Here is an 18,779-nt window from a genome sequence, read left to right on the forward strand (position 1 = left end):
CATTGAATTAAACAGCAGCCGAGGGATTTTTTTCTCTGAAAAATGCAAAAGGCTGAGCTGGTGAGGGAGAAAAGACTCAAAACACATAAAGGAGCTGCCTCATTGCAGCATTTTGGAGGGAGAAAGTGGAGATCCTGAATCTGGACATGTGGCTGTGAGGCTGCTGAGTAAACCTGCCCAGGTGCTCTTGCAGTGTTGTGGCTCCTGTCCCTGTCCAGCACCATGGCTCTTGGACAACGAACCAGGGTAGAGACCGAAGCTCTCCATGTCTGGAGCCTTCCACTGGCAGCAGCCATGCCCTCACCAATGCTCCTAGAGCTAGGGTTGGATTTCCCTCAGGATGGAGCTGTGCGTCTGGTGGTAGAGGTGGTGGGAAGATCCTGCTTGTGGGATGGCCTTGGTCCAGTGGCGTAGCTGCAGGAATTTCACCCCAGTGGGCACCTTTCCCAGAGATGTTCCATGACACAGGAAATCAAGATTAATTTTGATTAATCAAATGATTAATCAAAATCATAAGATTATTGGAGCTCTTCCCTACCTAATTTCAAGGATTTTTTTCTCAAGTTTCTCTCACTTCTCGTTCCTTGTGAGAAGTGAAACTCACATTTCCAGAAGTGAAAACCTTGTGTGGTCATGAGTTTTCCTTATCAGATGATACTGTGGAATCCTTTCATCCCAAGGGCCCAAAGAGCTGTTTGTAAACGGCACCCAGTAACTTGCCAGCCTGTGATGTGTGCTGGCCTCTTCCCTTCTGGAGATCAGGAGACCCAAGGACTGAGCTCTAGTGGTTTGTGCTTGCTGTCACAAGAAGTACGGGCTGGGAGCAGAGCCAGCAGCTTCTGACACCCCTTTCACTGCTTTAGGCACAAGATCATTACTCGTCTATGGTCTCATTTATTTTTATTCCCTTAGTTTATTTGTATTTCAAGGACTTTAAAGTTTCTTAACCCTACTTTTTCTGGGTGGCAGCTGTTCTGATTTTGGAGAAGGTCGAATGCAGCAGGGCTCCAAAGGCTGTTCAGAGCCATAAAGAAGCTGATGATTAGTGGAAGTGATTTTCTAGTAAGAGCAGCACAGGCAGCCGTGTACAGTGCCATGGGCTCTCTAGGAAAGGGCTGCCTCTTCTGGGGCAGATGCAGTGGGGCCATGGGGCCTGCAGTTCTGCCACCAAAGCCCTGTGCTGGCACTGGGGTGGGCACCAGTGCAGCACCACAGCCTGCTGGGTGTGGTCTTGGCATTCCCCAGAGCACAGGAAGGGAATTGGGCTCCCTGGAGGCACAGAGTGCCCGGGCTCTGGCAGTGGCTGGCACAGCCCAGCCTCCCTCCCTCCGAGCCTGGGAGAGCCCTCGGGTGAGGGTCTGCTGAGGGCTGCCCTGTGTCCTCCCTGCTCCCAGCCCTTTGGCAACCTGCTGCTCAGCTCCTGCTTCTCCTGCCTCCGTCTCCTTCCTCAGATCCAAGTTGGAAAGTTCAACTACACAATTGCCATGCTGCACCTTGGGGGAGGAGAGACTGCGATCATTGTCTCCATCGTTATCTGCAGCATCCTGCTGGTGCTCTCTGTTGTAGGTAAGGGAAAGAACGGCATCTTTCCAGGCTGTGGCAAGGTTTTTCTCTCTGCATGTGGAGGCGTGAACTCTGAGTGCTGCAGTTGTGCAGTACCTGAAGCTAGTCTGGGTGCAGCAGGTATGGCACACCGCTAGTACCAGGACCACAGCTCCCTGCAGCACAGAGCTTTTCCTGGCTGAATCCACAGCTCAGCTCTGTTCATTGAACCTGTGATATTTATAAACTTATTTCCCAAATACTTAATAATTACTATAATACAAAATAAAGAAGGATGTGAGAAACTTATTTTGGTCACAGGCATGATTGTCGCAGACCATTCTGAAGGCGCTCTTAGGCCCATATCCTGTCATCAGGAACAAGCAGTGACAGGCGCCTGACTGAGCAGGAAGAGCAGAGCCAGCATCCTTAGCTGCAAATCTGAAACAGTGTATGTAGCTGGCAGGAAGCCATGCTGCACACCTTTGTCCTTGGGCTAGGGTCCCTGCTCATCACAGGCCCAGAATGACTGCGCAGCAAGAAACCTGCCAGTTCACAGCAAATGAGGGCTTTAAGTAAGGATTTTATTTATTTTTAATAAAGGCTCTAATGCACCCTATTTACTAGATGCATCACCCATCATTAGAAACATATTTCTGGAGGCATGGGAAGACTGTCAGATATGAACACTGTAATACAGGTGGTAAACATCCTCAATTCTGTATTCATTAATCAGCTGGAACACATTAATATATAAGATGAATACAGACAGCCCAGACCTAAATTGAAGATGACAGTTACAGCACAATCATTAAATTCCAGCTGGTACTACTTATTTACAGACAATTGACAACTGCCTGACCAGTCTGGTGGTAGGTGTGAAACCAGCTCTGGGTTTAGCTTTCTGCACTTGTGTCAGAGAGAACTGCTCTGATCCCAGCTGCAGCTGCTCCCAAGCCCGGGTCCAAAAGGCTTGTTCTCTTCCTCTCTTCCAGCTCTCTTTGTATTCTGCACAAAGAGCCGCAGAGCTGAGCGCTACTGGCAGAAAACCCTGCTCCAGATGGAGGAGATGGAGTCACAGATCCGAGAGGAAATCCGCAAAGGTAAGTCCCTGTCTGGGTGCCAAGGAGCCATGGCTAGGAGCAGGATGTTGGGTTAGCAGGCTTGAAGCACCTTGTGCTGTGCAGAAGTTTATAGAACTATTTGTAGGAGAATTTCTGTGATCACCTGTGAGTTTTGACAGGGTCTGGGAATGAGGCTGAGTGGCTGGTAAGTGTGGCCCTGCCACTGTCCTGCTGCCTGGCTTGGGCAAGCCACTGACCTCCAGTGCCACCAGCTTCTCTACCTGGGGTTAATGGCCCTTGGCTGTGCCAGAGGGTTACTTGAAGGTCATGCTAACCTTCAGTGTGCTTTCCTCTTGGGTGCAACAGAAACTGCAGCATGCTCCTCATAAAACAATGGGAGAAGCATTCCAGGTGTTGGCACCCCCCACCCCACGGTCCATGATCCCACCACATCGGCTGACGTCCTCTCCTGAGGGCACTGGGGCTCCTGGGGCAGAGAATGTTCTGTCAAGCTGGGGCAAAATGTGCAGTCTGGTGGTTAAACCCCGATGGGAATGTGCTGCTCAGAGAAAACATGCCTTCAGCCCCCATAAGGGATGGCGTGAGGGGGCAGAGATGAGATGTACTGTGCTTTCCAGTGCCAGCCTCTCTTGCTGGTGGAGGACTGGGCTCTCACCATCTGCGGGTCTCTTTGTATAAGGTTTTGCAGAGCTGCAGACAGACATGACAGACCTGACCAAGGAGCTAAACCGCAGCCAGGGGATCCCCTTCCTGGAATACAAGCACTTTGTCACCAGGACATTCTTCCCCAAAGTAAGGAGACAGCGCATGTCACGGGCACCTCATTGCTCCCAGATATGTCCCACCCAGTTTAGGGCTCTGCTAAAGGGCTTTTACAGTGTCACAAAATCATTCCACTGTTATGTATTTACTTGTCACATATTTCAGCCTTAATTATCATCAAGAGTGGAGCTGTACCTCCTGGGGTGTCATACAAGATTGGGCTTGCTTGCACATGACAGAAGCTGGGGGCAACTGTTCCAGGAGTTGCTCTGGCTTGCCTCTTTGGGGCCATTGCACACCTCCTCTGAAAGAGCTCTCACACAAGCAGAGTGCTGGGGTCTCCTCCTCAAGGGCTCCAGTGTCACCCCACTCCATTCAGCAGAGGCTGAAGGGTGGCTCAAGGGTGAATTGGCAATCAGGAGAGGGGCTTTTTGTCCCATGCAGGGTGCCCCCAAGCATTCCCAGCAGCTCAGCCAGTCCTCAGGAATTCTTTGGATGTCTCTGTCTCTCCCTTCCTCCCTGTCCAAGGCTGGGTGCGTGGTGCTCCCAGTAAGATGTCCCTTGGGCAGCCAGTCCCAGTCTGCCTGCCCGGAGTCCTTTACCAGCGCCGCAGCAGCCGCGCTGGTGCCGCCGTTCCCGTCACCGGCTGCTCCGCTCTGTGGCTGTGCACCCTTCGCTGCGGCTGTATTTCACCCCCGAGGCAGTTGTGTGTCAGTGCTGAGGACTGAGACGATGATTTATGACTGCAGAGTGTTTCATTAGTAGCTATTACTCAGGTTTTTCAGTTACCCAGTCTCCATATCCCTGCACACTGGAGGCTTTAAGATTCAGGCTGGTATATGAATGCTAGAGATTTAAACATTTTCCCCATCTGTTTTAAAAGTTATGTTGAATCACCCAGAACTCCTCTATTTTGATATAGTCTTCTGTAAAGCTTTCTCTTCTGGGAGTTTTCTAGCTGTCACATTACTCTATTTGCAGTCTCCCTGCCCTCACAGCGCTGCGTCTGAGCAGACGTCTGCCTCCCCCCATCCTTGTGGTGTTTGCTCATTCAGGAGGCTCTTGCAAAGTGTTTCAAGGCTACGTAAGCCAGCCCCGTGCATGTCTTTGGAATGGGTGGCTTTAGTCCCAGTGACCTGCCTCTCCATCTTATTCCCCTGTGGTGCACAGCACACAGGTGCCCTCCCCTAACACTGTGCTTGGTTCCAGTGTTCCTCTCTCTACGAGGAGTGCTACATCCTGCCATCCCAGCAGCTCAGCTCACAGGTGGGCTCCCAGGTCCAGGAAACACATCCACTCCTGGTGGGGGAGTGGAAGGTGAGTAACCCACCGACAGAACAAACACTTTTGGGTGTTGCTAACCATTAACACAGACCAGCACTGGATCAGCTTCGGCCAGCTGAAGAAGGCAGATCTGTGAATATGTTCTTGCATGATGAAGCATTGGCCTGGAATCCTTCCTGGCTCTGTAACCCTGAGGCTGCAGTAAGGTCTCCCTGTAGAGCTTCTGAAAGCTGACCAAACCCAGCCCTCTTTGCCTCTCCTTGTACACCCACTAATTGTTTTGTTAGCCCTCAGCTGCACTTGCTCCATCTGTCTCATAGTGGGGAGCCCCAAACTGGCCACAGTGCTCCGGGTATCCTCAGGAGTGCTGAACAGAATGGAATGGCCACTGCCACTGCCCCAGCTGGGGCTCCTTGCCAGCAAAGCTGCTGGCTGTGTCAGGTAGAGGGAGGAGGGGCTCTTCTACTTAGAATGTCTGTGCTCAGTAGGGGCATCCCTGCCATCAGGAGGGATAAAATGTGGAGGAAAACAAGAAGCAGGGTTTTCTTAGTCTCCTTTCTAAATTTTTCTTCAGATCCCTGAGAACTGCAGACCCAACATGGAAGAAGGAATTTCTCTGTTCTCCACCTTACTCAACAACAAGCACTTTCTTATCGTATTTGTCCATGCTCTTGAGCAACAGAAGGACTTTGCTGTCAGAGACAGGTATAAGCTTCAGAACCAAAGACTTGGCAGCTGGAGGAGACCAATTTATTCCTAACCCAAAGCAATCCAGCAGAGTCTGGGTCTCTGTGTTTCAGTGGATGGTTGAGTCACACTTGCCTACACATTTCTGTTAAAGATGGATGGCCATAAACCCTGAAGAGCACTCACTCATTTGGCTTACCAGTAAGAGTGTGCAAGCTGACCCGAGGCTCTGCATTACTGAATGAGGGTTGGAACTACTAACACCATTAAGGAGGCTCATGAAAATTGTCTGAAAGACTGCCTTTGTGTGTTGGGTATTTTAGCGCCAGTCAGCAGTTCAGTCTCGTTGGACTGGGGCTTGAGTCCTGTATCATTCTGTGTTTCAGGTGTAACCTGGCCTCCCTGCTTACTATTGCATTGCATGGGAAACTGGAGTATTACACCAGCATCATGAAGGACCTCTTGGTGGATCTAATAGATGCTTCAGCTTCCAAAAACCCCAAGCTTATGCTGAGGAGGACAGAATCTGTGGTGGAGAAGATGCTCACCAACTGGATGTCCATCTGCATGTACAGCTACCTCAGAGTAAGAGAACCAGTCCCTGCTGTGGTGGGTGCAGGGTCGCCTCTGTGTGCAGCAGGGATGAGGGATGCAGAGGATAGCCTAGGACCTAACACTTGCTAGCAATGCTACTCAAATGGTCACTAACGGTTGGCAAACTGAATGATTCAGGTGTAGGAAAGCAGCCTGGAGTTCAATTGCTTCTCCAGTTCTGCCCAGGATTTTGGTGAGCTTAGTCTTCGTGGCAGGCCAGAGCACGGATCAACATTTTCACTGTGGTTGAGGAGAGCCATAGGGGAGCTGAAAAATAACCAGAATGGCTGGAGGTTTTGGGGCCCAGCTGGTAATGTGTTGTTTCTGTGACCAGCTGGCACAGCCATGCTGACCAGTCAGCGTGAGGGCCGAGGGCACGGTGGCAGGGGCTGCTCTGTGTCGGTGCCCACTGGGGTGTGGGGCCTCTTGTGCAGAGGCATCCTCAAGAGGCATGCAGAGGCATTCTGCATAAATCCAAGCAGGAGGGGTGGGTGTCTGTCCCAGAAGGCTGATGGTCTTCTCTTGGTAATGAGCAGGAAAATGTTTGGCATCTCAGAGCCATCAGCAGTCCATCTGCTCTGTGCTTTATCTCCAACATTTGCCAGTTCTGTTTGGAATTCCCCAGAAGAATTGAGCAATAACTTAATTGATTCCACAGCAGTTAATTGGAGGATACCCCATTATACCCACGGGAAGAGCCTTGAAAAAGCCTTTGAAAAAATCTCTTTTCCCAAAGTGTTCCACAGAACACAGAAGCAGTTCTATATTGTCTTCATACATATTGTGATGTCTCCTGATCCCAGAGGACCACTTTTTGTCCTAAAGCCAGTGGCTTTGTAGTTCATAATTTTTCATTCTAGCCAACACAGTTAGCCAGTCTAATAAAAGAAGAGTTACAGGAGTGGATGAGGATGCCTGTGCCAGTGTAGCCTAGCTATCCAGCCTGTAAGGATAGAAAAGGGGAAATTAGTAAAAGTTTTTCAGTCTTCAGATTTTGTGCCTGTAGTTAACCACTGGAGAAAAAAAAATGCTGATATTCCCTTTTGGGGAGGGGAGACCACATGTGAGACATCTGATCCAGCTCCAGCTTGTGCTAAAAATGGACATTGTGCAAGAAGGCTTTCTCAGGGAAAAAAAGAAAAAGAGGAAAGTGGAGCCTTATCACGTGGGCCTGAAGGCTTGAGCACATTACACGGCTCACTAATGGTGAGGAGCTCCACACACATCACCGCTGCCCATTCCTGCAGGCTGTGGCCATCCCCAGGGCTGGGCAGTGCTGCTGAGAGCTGAGAGCTGAGAGCTGAGAGCTGTGAACTGGCTTCCCCCTGGCCCACAGAGGGAGGATGAGAACAGGGTATGGTGGAGCAGGACTGTGAGGTCCTGTGAGGTGACTGGGTTCTTTGCAGAAACGTTAGGCTGCTGGCTGAATGTGCATTTCCAGCCACCTGCAACAGGTTCCTGGCAGGGGCTAAGGCTATGCACTGGGTTTTCCATCCCCTCCAGGCCTTCCGTGTCCAGCCTGAAGCCATGGCAGTTCAGAGCATTGCTGCAGCCTCTTTCCCACCTCTGAAAGCAAATGCACAATGAAGTTGATTTCCAGGAGACTCTGATATCTCACATGCTCCACACTAAGGGTGGGATCAGAGGTGACACTGAGCTGCTCCTGAAATACAAAAAGGGAAAATAATTGATCAGACAGGAATGTCTGGAGAGAAAATTTGTCCCAGGTGACACAAGCCCAGCTGTGCAAAGGGACAGGAGCTTTATCCAGATCAGCAGAGCTGGCATCTTCCCCACCACACAAATGAGGATGGAGCTACTGTGGTGGAACAGACAGCACCTCCTTCCACATGGCTGGTGTCAGCTCAGGGCTGTGATTTAAATGGCAGTGATAGCCAAAGGCCTCCCATGTGCCTTGTGTTCCTAAGGAGCAAACTCTGCTGCCTTCGGAGAGGCATTTCTTGGTTAAAAAGAAGGCTTGCCTGCCTGCCTGTAGCTCTGCTCTGTCAGACATGTGATGATGGGCCTGGTTTTCATTCCTGAATTATCCCCATTAATCACAATGTCTATTTGAAACAGCTGCTGTGAAAGTCCCTGCCGTTGTGCAGTGGAAAAATTCCAAGTGCATGTATTTTCCCTTGTAAGTCAACGCTACATGCTCAAAACATTTGTTTTGCATTAATGCTCTGCCTAACAGCCCGTCCGTTTGTGTTTTGGGGGAAAATGATTTGAAGGAGCTGTCTTCAGCTGGGAAAGAGCTTCTGGCCACAGGCATTCGTGGCCTGCACATGTGGAGGGCACCTGAAGGCGACAGAGTCCACTGGCAGGGGCTGGGTCAGCGTGTGGGAGGTTGGGATGAGCTGCCAGGGGCTTGCTGCGAGGCACGGCAGCTCAGAGGTAGCTTGCAGTGCTTGCACAATCAATGCAGAGCTCTGTTTCTGCAGAACTGGGTGAGAATCGTAGATGAAATGGTCCACATCTCTACTTTGTGCTACAGTTTTGGTGGAAAAAGCTTTAACATAAAGCCTTCTCCATGAGCTACCATGATACAATTGTGCCTGGCTCCTAGCAGGGTTGGGGGGTTAAAGGAAAAGTAGGATTCTGGAATTCGGCTTTTATGTCTGGGTCCAAGCTTACCCAATTTTGCATGTGGGATGGAGGTTTGGTTCTTCGCAGAATGCAAACAGATAATTGTCCCAAAATTAGCAGGCACTTGGGATAAGCAGCTGTTTTCTGTGCTGTTCCCACCCTAGGCTCACCAAAACATTTTGAAAATGGCTGTAGTGTGTTCCTGGGAGGACATCTATAATAACTTGTCAGAGTTGTGTTAATAGGGCAGCAGCATGTGAATCCAGTCTGTGCGCTAAACTTTTTTGTTTTCCCAAGCATATAAAAACGAAGCCCTCCCACGCTCCGTGTGCGTGGAACAGTTCAAGTCCTGCCAGCCTGAACTGTGCTTTCCATTACTGCAGTTATTTCAGTGCCCTGGGTGGCTTTAAGGGCCCATAACAGTTCAGTCAAAAACGAAAATGAAGTCTCATTAAAATACATTCACAATAGGAGGAAAAAAAGGCCCCAGACTGTGTTTTTTTAAGTATTTTTTTGTCCTGAATCAGCACTGATCTCTTCTGGTTAAACTTCCTTTCTCCTAACTAGCCAAGTCCAAAGACAGTTTTGATTCCATTCCAGATGAGTTTTCTGAACAATGCTGGAGGTTTCACAAGTTTGCCATTTTATCTCTAGTCCCTGCCTGCCGGCCCTTCTTTCCCCGCTTTAAAATTCTCTGTCTGATTAGCACTTTTGCAGATTTCCATAACATCCCACAGTTCCTGAACCTGAAAGCCAAAAAGCCAAACAGAAATAGCATCTCGCCAGTGGAGCGCTGTCGCTGTGTCCCCTGTGGGCTGGCCTGGGCCACGTCCTGCCCGTGCACGCTGCAGTGGCTGCAGGGACCCCAGTGCGTGCTCCTGCGCTCCCAGGGCAGCCTCGTGTGAGCAGGAAGGTGCGTGGGGTCAGCCCTGACCTGTGCAGCCCATAAGAACTCCCGTATCAGTAGGACTCGCCCTTTTTAAATGTTTTTGGAGACACTGCAGTCTCCCTGTGGCTGGAGCTGCCCGTGGCAGGGGTGGGAAGGCTCCAGAGTTTAGCCTCAGAATTGTCCCTGCTCACATGTGACACAAACAGGGTTCCTGTTGGTAGCATGGCCAGTGTCAGAGACTGATGACCCCGTGTGCAGGGCCAGCCAGTAGTTTCTTGCAATTCGCAGTATGAGGGCAGTGGTACTGCAGCCCAAGGAGGTCTCCATGTCAGTGTTGGCCCCTTGCTATATCTTACTTCTGCCTTTCTCTACAAAATTAACTCTTTGTGTCTTCTGCACATTCTTCACTCCTTGCAATCCGCAGCTTCTCCACTTCCTGACTCCACACTTTCCTCTACAGTCTGAAAGCCATGCCTTCCTGCATTCCGGCACCCACAGCCCTGCTCTGAGCCCATTTTGTGCTGCCTGCTCACAGGAGCATTGCAGGAATCATTAGACCCCTGCAGCAGACCCAGGGAGCTTCCCAGTATTCATGAAGTTACCCTTGACAAGGAAGTGAGTGCCCTGCTGGCACAGACAGTGGCGTGTGCCCACTGGCAGCCCTGCTGTATCACCCTATCATCAACCGTGCCAAAAGCAGCGCATCCAAATTGACATCGAACTAATTGCTTTAGCAATTAGCAATTTTATAGGGCAATTAGAATAAAAGAATCACCAAGTTTTAATTAAGAAGCAGATTGAACAGGATTTAGCAGTTCCTAGCTGAGAAATATCCAAACCGTGGGGTATGTGTTGTCTTGAGCAGGCTCTCAGATGGCAGGCCTGTGTGTGCAGGGGGGAGGCTCAGAATACATAATTTGCAGAATTTGCACTTGCCTCATTGGAAGGAAATTGAACGTGAACATTAGGGAGAATGGGATGTACTCTGACGCTGAAGAGTTCTTTAAGAAAATAGCTTATGTTTCCCTTGCACATCAGTGCAGCAGGCAGAAGGGGCTCAGAAATTTGGCATTAAACTGCGTAGCTGAATCACATCAGAAATAGATGCTCCCTGTTATATTTTCCATTCCTGCTACAGGAGTGCCACAGTTCACCTCTCTCCCGTGAACTTAGGTTTGATGAATGTAAGGAGTTAAATGGTGTGTTTACTTGCTGTCACAGGGGAACAGCTTGTTGACCCTGATCCTGTGTTTTGCTGTGATGAAGGCTCTGCTGTGGTATGAGAAGTATGAACGTGGGTTCCCAGGGCCACAGGCCCAGGCTGTGGGCTCACTCCCATGGAGTTCAGTGAGGGGTTCGCCCGACATGTTCATGAGAAAGCTGAGTGCCCAAATATCTCTGTTCTTGGATTTTTGTGCACATCAGCCCTATCTTGTTCTGCTGAGTGCAGCATGTTGTACAGTCTGCTCCCTGTCAGATTGCAGGAAGCATCTCTGTAGTACAGTATGCTAGATTCTCCCTGTTCCTGTGTAATTCACATGTAAATTAATGCACATTTGCATTTTTCTGAGTGTCATGTGTGCACGTCCCTGCATATGCCCCTGCCTTCTGAGCAGCACCCCAGCTCTGCCCCAAGACAGCACAGGCTGGCACAGCCCATCGGTGGCATTCCACAGCTCCAGTGCTTGCTGCAGAGCTTGGATGGGGTATGTTGATGCTGACAGCTACAGCATCCCCAAAAACGGCCTGCGGCTGTTGTTGGCTGTTGTGTCCTCTTCCCCATCTGCGCTGTCATGTTGCCACAAGTCTGAAAACTTCTGAGCAGCCTCAGAGGCAAGTGGGAGTTGGGAGGCAGTGGCCCCACAGGTGTTTGCAGCACGTGGGGTGCACTAGTCCTGCTCCCTGGTGTGCAGAGGCACCTTCACTGGCCTCGCAGAGCCTGTCCCTGCTGTGCTGCTGATGGACCTGTCACCACCAGATCTGGTTTGCTGACTTGGTCTTCTTTCCTTTCCCCAGGAGACAGTTGGAGAGCCCTTCTTCCTGCTGATCTGTGCCATCAAACAGCAGATTAACAAGGGTTCCATCGATGCCATTACGGGGAAGGCCAGGTACACCCTCAATGAGGAATGGCTGCTGAGGGAGAACATAGAGGCAAAGCCAAGGGTGAGTAGCCATGTGCCGGGGCTTCTCCTGAGCTGGGGTGAGAGGGAGATGCCATGCTCACAGCATTTAGAACTGCAGAGCTGGTGAGAGGAGGAAGCACCCAGACAAAGAGGAGAGTGTTTCTTTTAGAGTTGCTCTCCTTGCCCTGCAGCTTTGGGCTGCAACTGAGGCAGTAGCTGTTCTTCCCTGGTCTCTGAGTGGGTGTCTGTGGCAGCCTGTAGGCTCTCACAGCTGCCTGTCCCGCTGTCCAGGAGCTCTCAAGGGCTCCAGGCACTGCAGCAGACCCGTCCTGCAGCAGGCTTAGAGCTGGTTTAAGCAGTGGAGCTTGGCCTGTTGCATCAAGCAGAGGCTGAGCAATGAGCTTTGGTGGTCCCATTAGTCACCACCTGGAGCCAAACAACTGTGAACACAGCTGGTAATGGGGGCTGACCCTTCCTCCTGCCTCGTGGTGGTCAAACCCCATTTCCAAGACAACATGAGAGGGGGCTGCTGTGTTGCTCCCTGTGTTCTCCCAGCTTGGTCAACAGAGCCCTGAGCCCCTGGGGCTGTAAACCAGTGCTTCTCATGCTGTAAAGCAGTGATGGCCACATTAGTTCAGCCTGATTTCCATCAGCACGGGGCCCAGGGTGCACCAGCCAGAGCTGTGCAGACACCGCAGCTCCCAAGCACTCCTGGGAGCCAGCAGAACCAGGCAGGCTGTTCCTAACACAGCCTCTCCCTGCAGAACCTCAACGTCTCCTTCCAAGGCTGTGGGATGGACTCCCTGAGTGTCAGAGCCATGGACACAGACACACTGAGTCAAGTGAAAGAGAAAATTCTGGAGGCCTTCTGCAAGAACGTCCCCTACTCCCAGTGGCCAAGGGTGGAAGACGTTGACCTCGGTAAGGACCGGGTGCATGGGAGCAGCCAGTCTGTCAAAACAGGCGAAGCACCTGAAGTCGTGGAGCAGCTGTTGGTGCCTGTCAGAGCAGTGGGTGAAGCAGCACGGACAGAGGGCAGACACCAGGGCAGCCATTCAGTCCCAGACCCCCTGGCCCCTGCCTCCTTTGGGCTGGGGTCTCACTTCTCCCCTCTCTGTGTTCAGAGTGGTTCGCCACCAGCACTGACAGCTACATCCTGCGGGACCTCGATGACACCTCGGTGGTGGAGGATGGCAGGAAGAAACTCAACACATTAGCACATTACAAGGTAAAGCTGCAACACCTCAGGGGAGCCCCATCTCCTCGGAGCCTGCCTGGCTTCCAGGGCGAGCTGCGGTTCCCCTCCAAAACGGGATCATCAGGAACAAGCAGAGAGGTTGCCATAGCTCCATGAGAGCTTCCAGGGAATAGACATCTGCCCTGGCGAGAATCTCGTTAATATTGCAACACACAGAAACTAATTAACACTCTTCATGCAAAACAAGTTATTACTAACAACAGAAAGAGGGGGGAAAGAGCTCTTATTCCCAAGGGCCACCAGCCTGGCTGATTAGTATCACTGTGCTCTTGATCCACACTCCTGCTGAGTGCAGGGGCTGGGGACACCATTGAGGAAGTGAGGCCAAAAATATGAGGAAACATGGTGAATCAGATTGTTTTCTTGACTCTTTTTCTTTTAAAATTGAATGAAACCAGAAATACTTAACGATTTTCATATTCCCTGGTATGCCTGGAAGCGTAATCCTCCCTGGTGTGTAGCTGTGCCTGGAAAACAGAAGTGGAGCTGAGTGCTCATTGGCATGGTTATCAGCGCAGCAGCCGTGCTGCTGGCACAGTGCCCCCGAGCACGGCGGCTGCACCAGCCCCACGGCTGCCACCACTCCCTTCTCCCGTCTGGGGAATGGCAAACCAGCACCTGCACAGCCAAACTCTCCTTCCTTTTCAAATTACCTGCTGTCCACATCCAAAAGTGTACCTTAGATACATGTATTTGCCCAGTTCCCACCGGGTTTGAGAACCTCACTATCTTGTAATTGCATTGAAAATTCCCTTTCCACACAATGGGGGGCATGGGCAGGGCAGGGCATGTTCAGGGAATGTTTGTGGCAGAACTATGACTGCGCCAGTATCCCCCAGCTCCTGGAATGTCCACAGGACCAGGGAGGCACTGATAAGGCCCCTATAATCAATGCATGCTCTTCCCTTCCTCCACAGATCCCTGAAGGAGCATCCCTGGCCATGAGTTTGACAGACAAGAAGGACACCACGCTGAGCAGAGGTAACATCTCACTCCTCTTCCCTGCTGATGATGACTGGGCAGGAATGCTTGCATTGTCAGAGGGTTGTCTCTGGCTGGGGATGCTGGAAGACACTGCCAGCCCCAGTTCCTGGGTGCTGTGGGTGCGGTGGCTCTAAACATGTGCTATCCAATCTCCTCCCTCTGCCTTATGGGGCGTAGGGTGCTCTCCCAGCCCTCAAGGTGTTTGCACCTTCCATCTCACACCCTCACTGGGAGCTGGCATGCAATCTGTGCTGACAGAGTGAGAAAAAGGAAGAATCTGAAATCATTTGGTTGAAAAACTCCTCTTCCTCCCTGTTACGTATATTCAGTTCCTTGCCAGTGCATTTCTAGGTTTCAGGCTGTGCAGAGTGAAAACAAACCAAGTGAGACAAAACTCCACATTAAACAAGGAATTTCAAACCCTGTTTCCAGGCTGCCTCCAGAGAGCCTGGCTCTGGAGTCCTTTGTCTGCTGTGGCAAGGAGCTGCTTGGGGCTGAGCTGCCCTGATGCTGAGGCACGGAATAACCCCGGGAGTGTGAGGCACAGCAGGGCACAGCAGGGTGTCATGGTGCAGGAGTGCCCCTGCGCTCACCCTGCTCTCGTGCCCTCGTGAGTCTGTCTTAAAACATCCCTTGGGAGACCTCAGGTCCACCTTAAAGTACCTCCTAGGCTACTTGCCACGAGCCCGATAATGCAATAAACAACCCCAAAACAAGGCGAAACGCTGAGATCACTTGTGGTTGAGAATGCCAGGTTGGGGTTGGTATTCTTGGGGTTCAGATGCCTCTTGACATGGAGGTCACCAGTTGAGATGGATTTCAGTTTGGGCCACCCTGTCTGAGCCACTGTGTCTCTCTTCTTCTTCACAGTGAAGGATTTGGACACTGAAAAGTACTTCCACTTGGTAAGTATCCCTCTCCTGGCTGCAGGGGTGATGGCTGCATGTGGGGGCTGCTGGTATTAAATTATGTCTGTGGGCTGTAGTGCCAGATGTGATGAACAAGCTGCATCAGGGCTCATTAGTTCTCTTCAGCAGGGTTCAAAGAGGCACAGGAAGGTGATCTGTGGATAAGCTTTATCTGTAGATAAACTGAGTGACATGATAAAGAATTACCAGGGTGGCAGAGAAATTGCTGTATCTGATCGAGCTGCTGCAGCCACGGAGTGCTCAGGGGCGAGGTCAGAGCATGGCACGGCAGGCACAGAGTCAGTGGTGGTGTCTGTGACACCTTGGCTGTCACCTGCTGGGAGCTCCTGGCATCCTGCCTGCTTCCTGGGCTGAGCAGCTCCGTGGGCTCCTGCTGCTGCACCGTGCTGCAAGTGCCAAGTGCTAAGTGCTGCTAAAAGCTGTTATGAAAAAAGGTGTTATGGACAATAACAATATTTTATAGCCTGGTTTGGGATTTTTTTTTCTCTGCAAGCATTTCCATGCTCAAGTAGAAGCACACATGCACACACACACACATGCAGAGCAAGGAGGGAGAAGGGATGGGAAACCAACTGTTCACATGTGAAACAATGCCAAGATGGATGTCAGTTGCTTGCTTTGTCATTATAGAGAGTAATTCACTGACCTAACCAGTGGAATATTCATTTTTGTTTTGAAAAAGCCAGCATTCCTACATACTGTGCTTTTTCAAATCCAAATCCAAGCAAAGCTGGTTTCTGCAGAAGCCATGTGCACTGCTGCGGGGAGCCCGAGGTGCAGCCCAGCTGGGGGGGCAAGCAGGCCAGCGTGCAAAGGAAGATGAATGGGTTCATTTCCTTCATCTAGGGTGAGAGAGGCAATAAAGAGCACAGGAGAAACAAATGTCATAAAATCCGAGTGTTATGGATCACTTTTTTAAAGCCATATAAGGGTGTGTTTATAAAGCAGTAACTGCTTTTTAATTGAATTTTATATGCGGTTGAAATTCTTTGCTGAAAGTAAAATTTAGTGTGACACTTTTCAGGGAATAGTGCTCTAACCATGTTTATCTGCTTTATCTGGGACCAGGTTCTCCCAACTGATGAATCAGTGGAACATAAGAAGTCCCACAGACAGAGCCATAGGAAGAAGGTTCTTCCAGAGATCTACCTGACACGGCTACTCTCCACCAAGGTAGGAGCTGGGCTGCCCAGTTCTTGGCAGGTGGGATTGTGTGTGGTCTGTCGGGAGAAGGCTGCTCCAGGGAAGGAGCACTGCAGGGCTGATTGCTCCTCAAAGGCTCCCCAAAGGGACTCCTCTCCTGGATGGCTGTGTCATGTTTAGTGAGGCTGTCAGGCTCCTTGGGGTCCCTCCAGCTTTCCAGCTCATCCTTGCTGCTGTGTGATGTCCCGCATGATCTCTCTGCGATGGACTGGGGTCTGTGCAGACAAAAGGGATTCTGGCTACCTCAGGGCTTGAGATACAAAGCTGGGATCTGAAACCATCTCCCCAGAAAGAGATGCTGCTGGGACAGGAGATGGAGGTGCTCAGCTCTGGGAGCAAGAGAAATGTCTGTGTGATCTGAGGTCATATCTGGCCCATCTTTAATCCCAGCACGGTGCCTCACTGAAGCAAAGATCACAGGGATGGCCAGCAGTCTCTGGTCTTCTCTGTACGTGGTATACAGAACAAGCACAGATGTGAGATCCCAGCAGTAAGAAAGAAAATCTCGATGCCAAAAGAAATTAACTCCAAATGCAAGTTTGTTATATCATTATCCACAAACAAATTGTTCCCTCCCTGCTTTGGCATCCTCTCTCTCTTCTGACTTATCCAGCTGGCAGCAAAGGGTCTCCCCTAGTGTGCAGCAGTCACAGCCCCTCTGCTGTTCTCCTGGGCTTGGGTGCTGCTGCTCTCCCCAGGGTCCACTGTGTCCTTGTCCTGCAGGGGACACTCCAGAAGTTCCTGGATGACTTGTTCAAAGCCATTCTCAGTATCCGAGATGATAAACCACCCGTGGCTGTGAAGTATTTCTTTGACTTCCTAGAGGAACAGGCAGAGAAGAGAGGGATCACAGACCCTGACACTCTGCACATCTGGAAGACCAACAGGTTTGGAAAAGGAAATCCTTCTTGTCTTCCTTCCATCTCTTGGGAGCAGCAGCTGCAAAACCCTGGTGTCCTGGACTAATCATTAGATTGCTAAAAGTAGAGCAGGGACTTGGAAAACAGGGAGGGTGGCAGAGGGGGCTGTGAAAGATGAAGCCAAACACAGGATTGGAGAGCTTTGAACAAATATGAAGCCCAGGGGAACAGTGAGCTGAAAGAGGATGAGCAGACAAAGGGCCAAAAGAACTGGCACATACAAATAATGAAAGGAGAATAGGATGATGGGAGACAGCAATGGTGTCAGCTTCAAGCACGGGAGATCTGAAAGTCCAAGACCATGTCAGGTCTTAAAAACGTCATGGAAATTTTAAAACCCACAGATTTGGATCCTTTTCATTTGGTTTTCTGCCTTTTCAGCCCTTTAGTGACACTTTCCTGCTCACATCTGTAACCAGGCTGAGTCTCCAGGGTCCTTGGGGGACCCCAGGAGTGCTGTGACAGTGGCCTGCTGGTGAGCACCGCAGCCGTGGGACCAGATGTGGTGCTGAGGGACTCGAGCAGCAGGAATGGGGTGGCGTGGGGAAATAGTGAAGGGAAAATAGTGCAGGGAACAAACCAGAGGATTTAAATGGAGAGAGATGGGAGCTTGGAGAGAGTATCAAGGAGAGGCTCAACAGTTTGGAGACTGTGGAGACGGGAGCTGTTTTCAGCCCAATGTGTGAAAACTAAAACCAAATTTTACTGGGAAAGGAGGCATGGATACAAGCATTGGGCAACAGATTTGCCCACCCTTTACTATGTTCACTGGCCTGTAGAGCCAAGACACACAGTGGTTTTCATCTCTCAGCTGCTGTGGTAGGAAGGATGAGCAATAGACTGAAACTGTGTTGTGGCCAAATCAGCAGTGAAATAACTAAAGGAGAAAATTATGAGAGAACAGGAAAAAAAGACAGATGAAATGCATTTTGTGGGACTCACTGTCAGAACCAGATGATGGGTAAATGTCAGGAAAGAGGGAAAAGGAGGTGACACCATTGCTCCAAACAGCAGCAAGTGCAGAAGCCTGACTCAACAGACCCACACAGGCAAAGCTGCTGGTGCCTCTCTGGGGCTGCAGCTGCTGGGAGCAGCTGAAGGAGCAGGGGCATGTGTGTGCCTAGAGAAGGCTGTACGTGTCACATCCTCCAGCCTGAAAAAAATGTCTTGAGGGTGAAGGTGTGTCCCTGCCCCTCTATCAAGGCAGGGGTCTGTACCAGGTGTGATTAAATAGCAGAATCCATCTCCTCAGCTTTCCTCTCTAGTACTCCCTTTCTATGATCATCTTTCCTTCCCGTCTTCCTCTCGTACACAAAAATTCATCTCGTGTGTGTCCCTGGATCCTTCCCTTTGCAGCCTACCACTGAGGTTTTGGGTCAACATCCTGAAGAACCCCCAGTTTGTCTTCGACATTGACAAGACAGACCACATCGACGCCTGTCTGTCTGTGATCGCCCAGGCCTTCATCGACGCCTGCTCGCTCTCCGACCTGCAGCTGGGCAAGGTACGTGCAGCGAGGGCTCCTGCTCAGGCAGTCACAGAGGTGGAGCAGGCTGGGTGGGCAGGGCCTGGCAGAGGTCACCAGCCCAGCTTCCCTCCCTCCCATGGCTGGCTGGAGCTGTTGCTTCGGCTCATGGAGTCGAGTTTTGGTTGTCTCCAGGGATGTGTTTCCCCCTCCTTTCCCCACCCCGTTGTTCAGGCTTGAGCTTTAAATTTGGACGTCCTCTGTCACAAACAGCCAGGGAGCAGGGACACAGTCACAGGCAGGATGGACACGAGGCAGGGCCCCCAGCCTGGGGGGCTCTGAGGGTGGGGGAGACCAAGCACTGGGCTGTGTGCTCAGGGTTACCCATCAGCTCCGTGAGCTGTCCCGCAGCCATGGCAGACACTGCTCACTCAGCACCAAGCCTGAGACGCTTCCTGACCCAGC

General features: G+C 50.9%; 1 protein-coding gene across 2 annotated transcripts in view; it reads left to right on the forward strand.

The window, feature by feature from the left end:
* PLXND1 (plexin D1) overlaps positions 1-18,779 on the forward strand; it is a 70,407-nt gene that overhangs the window by 44,992 nt on the left and 6,636 nt on the right. For both annotated transcript variants that reach the window (XM_030283480.4, XM_030283481.4), the window contains exons 20-33: positions 1,452-1,566; positions 2,538-2,645; positions 3,307-3,419; positions 4,599-4,706; positions 5,248-5,378; positions 5,747-5,945; positions 11,449-11,595; positions 12,320-12,476; positions 12,680-12,783; positions 13,731-13,794; positions 14,668-14,702; positions 15,795-15,899; positions 16,653-16,816; positions 18,206-18,353. In XM_030283480.4, coding sequence (XP_030139340.4) covers positions 1,452-1,566; positions 2,538-2,645; positions 3,307-3,419; positions 4,599-4,706; positions 5,248-5,378; positions 5,747-5,945; positions 11,449-11,595; positions 12,320-12,476; positions 12,680-12,783; positions 13,731-13,794; positions 14,668-14,702; positions 15,795-15,899; positions 16,653-16,816; positions 18,206-18,353 — 1,698 coding nt within the window. The remainder of the gene's footprint in view (positions 1-1,451; positions 1,567-2,537; positions 2,646-3,306; positions 3,420-4,598; positions 4,707-5,247; positions 5,379-5,746; positions 5,946-11,448; positions 11,596-12,319; positions 12,477-12,679; positions 12,784-13,730; positions 13,795-14,667; positions 14,703-15,794; positions 15,900-16,652; positions 16,817-18,205; positions 18,354-18,779) is intronic.

The sequence above is a fragment of the Taeniopygia guttata genome, chromosome 12, assembly GCF_048771995.1.
Source record: "Taeniopygia guttata chromosome 12, bTaeGut7.mat, whole genome shotgun sequence".
Taxonomy (NCBI): Eukaryota; Metazoa; Chordata; class Aves; order Passeriformes; family Estrildidae; genus Taeniopygia; species Taeniopygia guttata.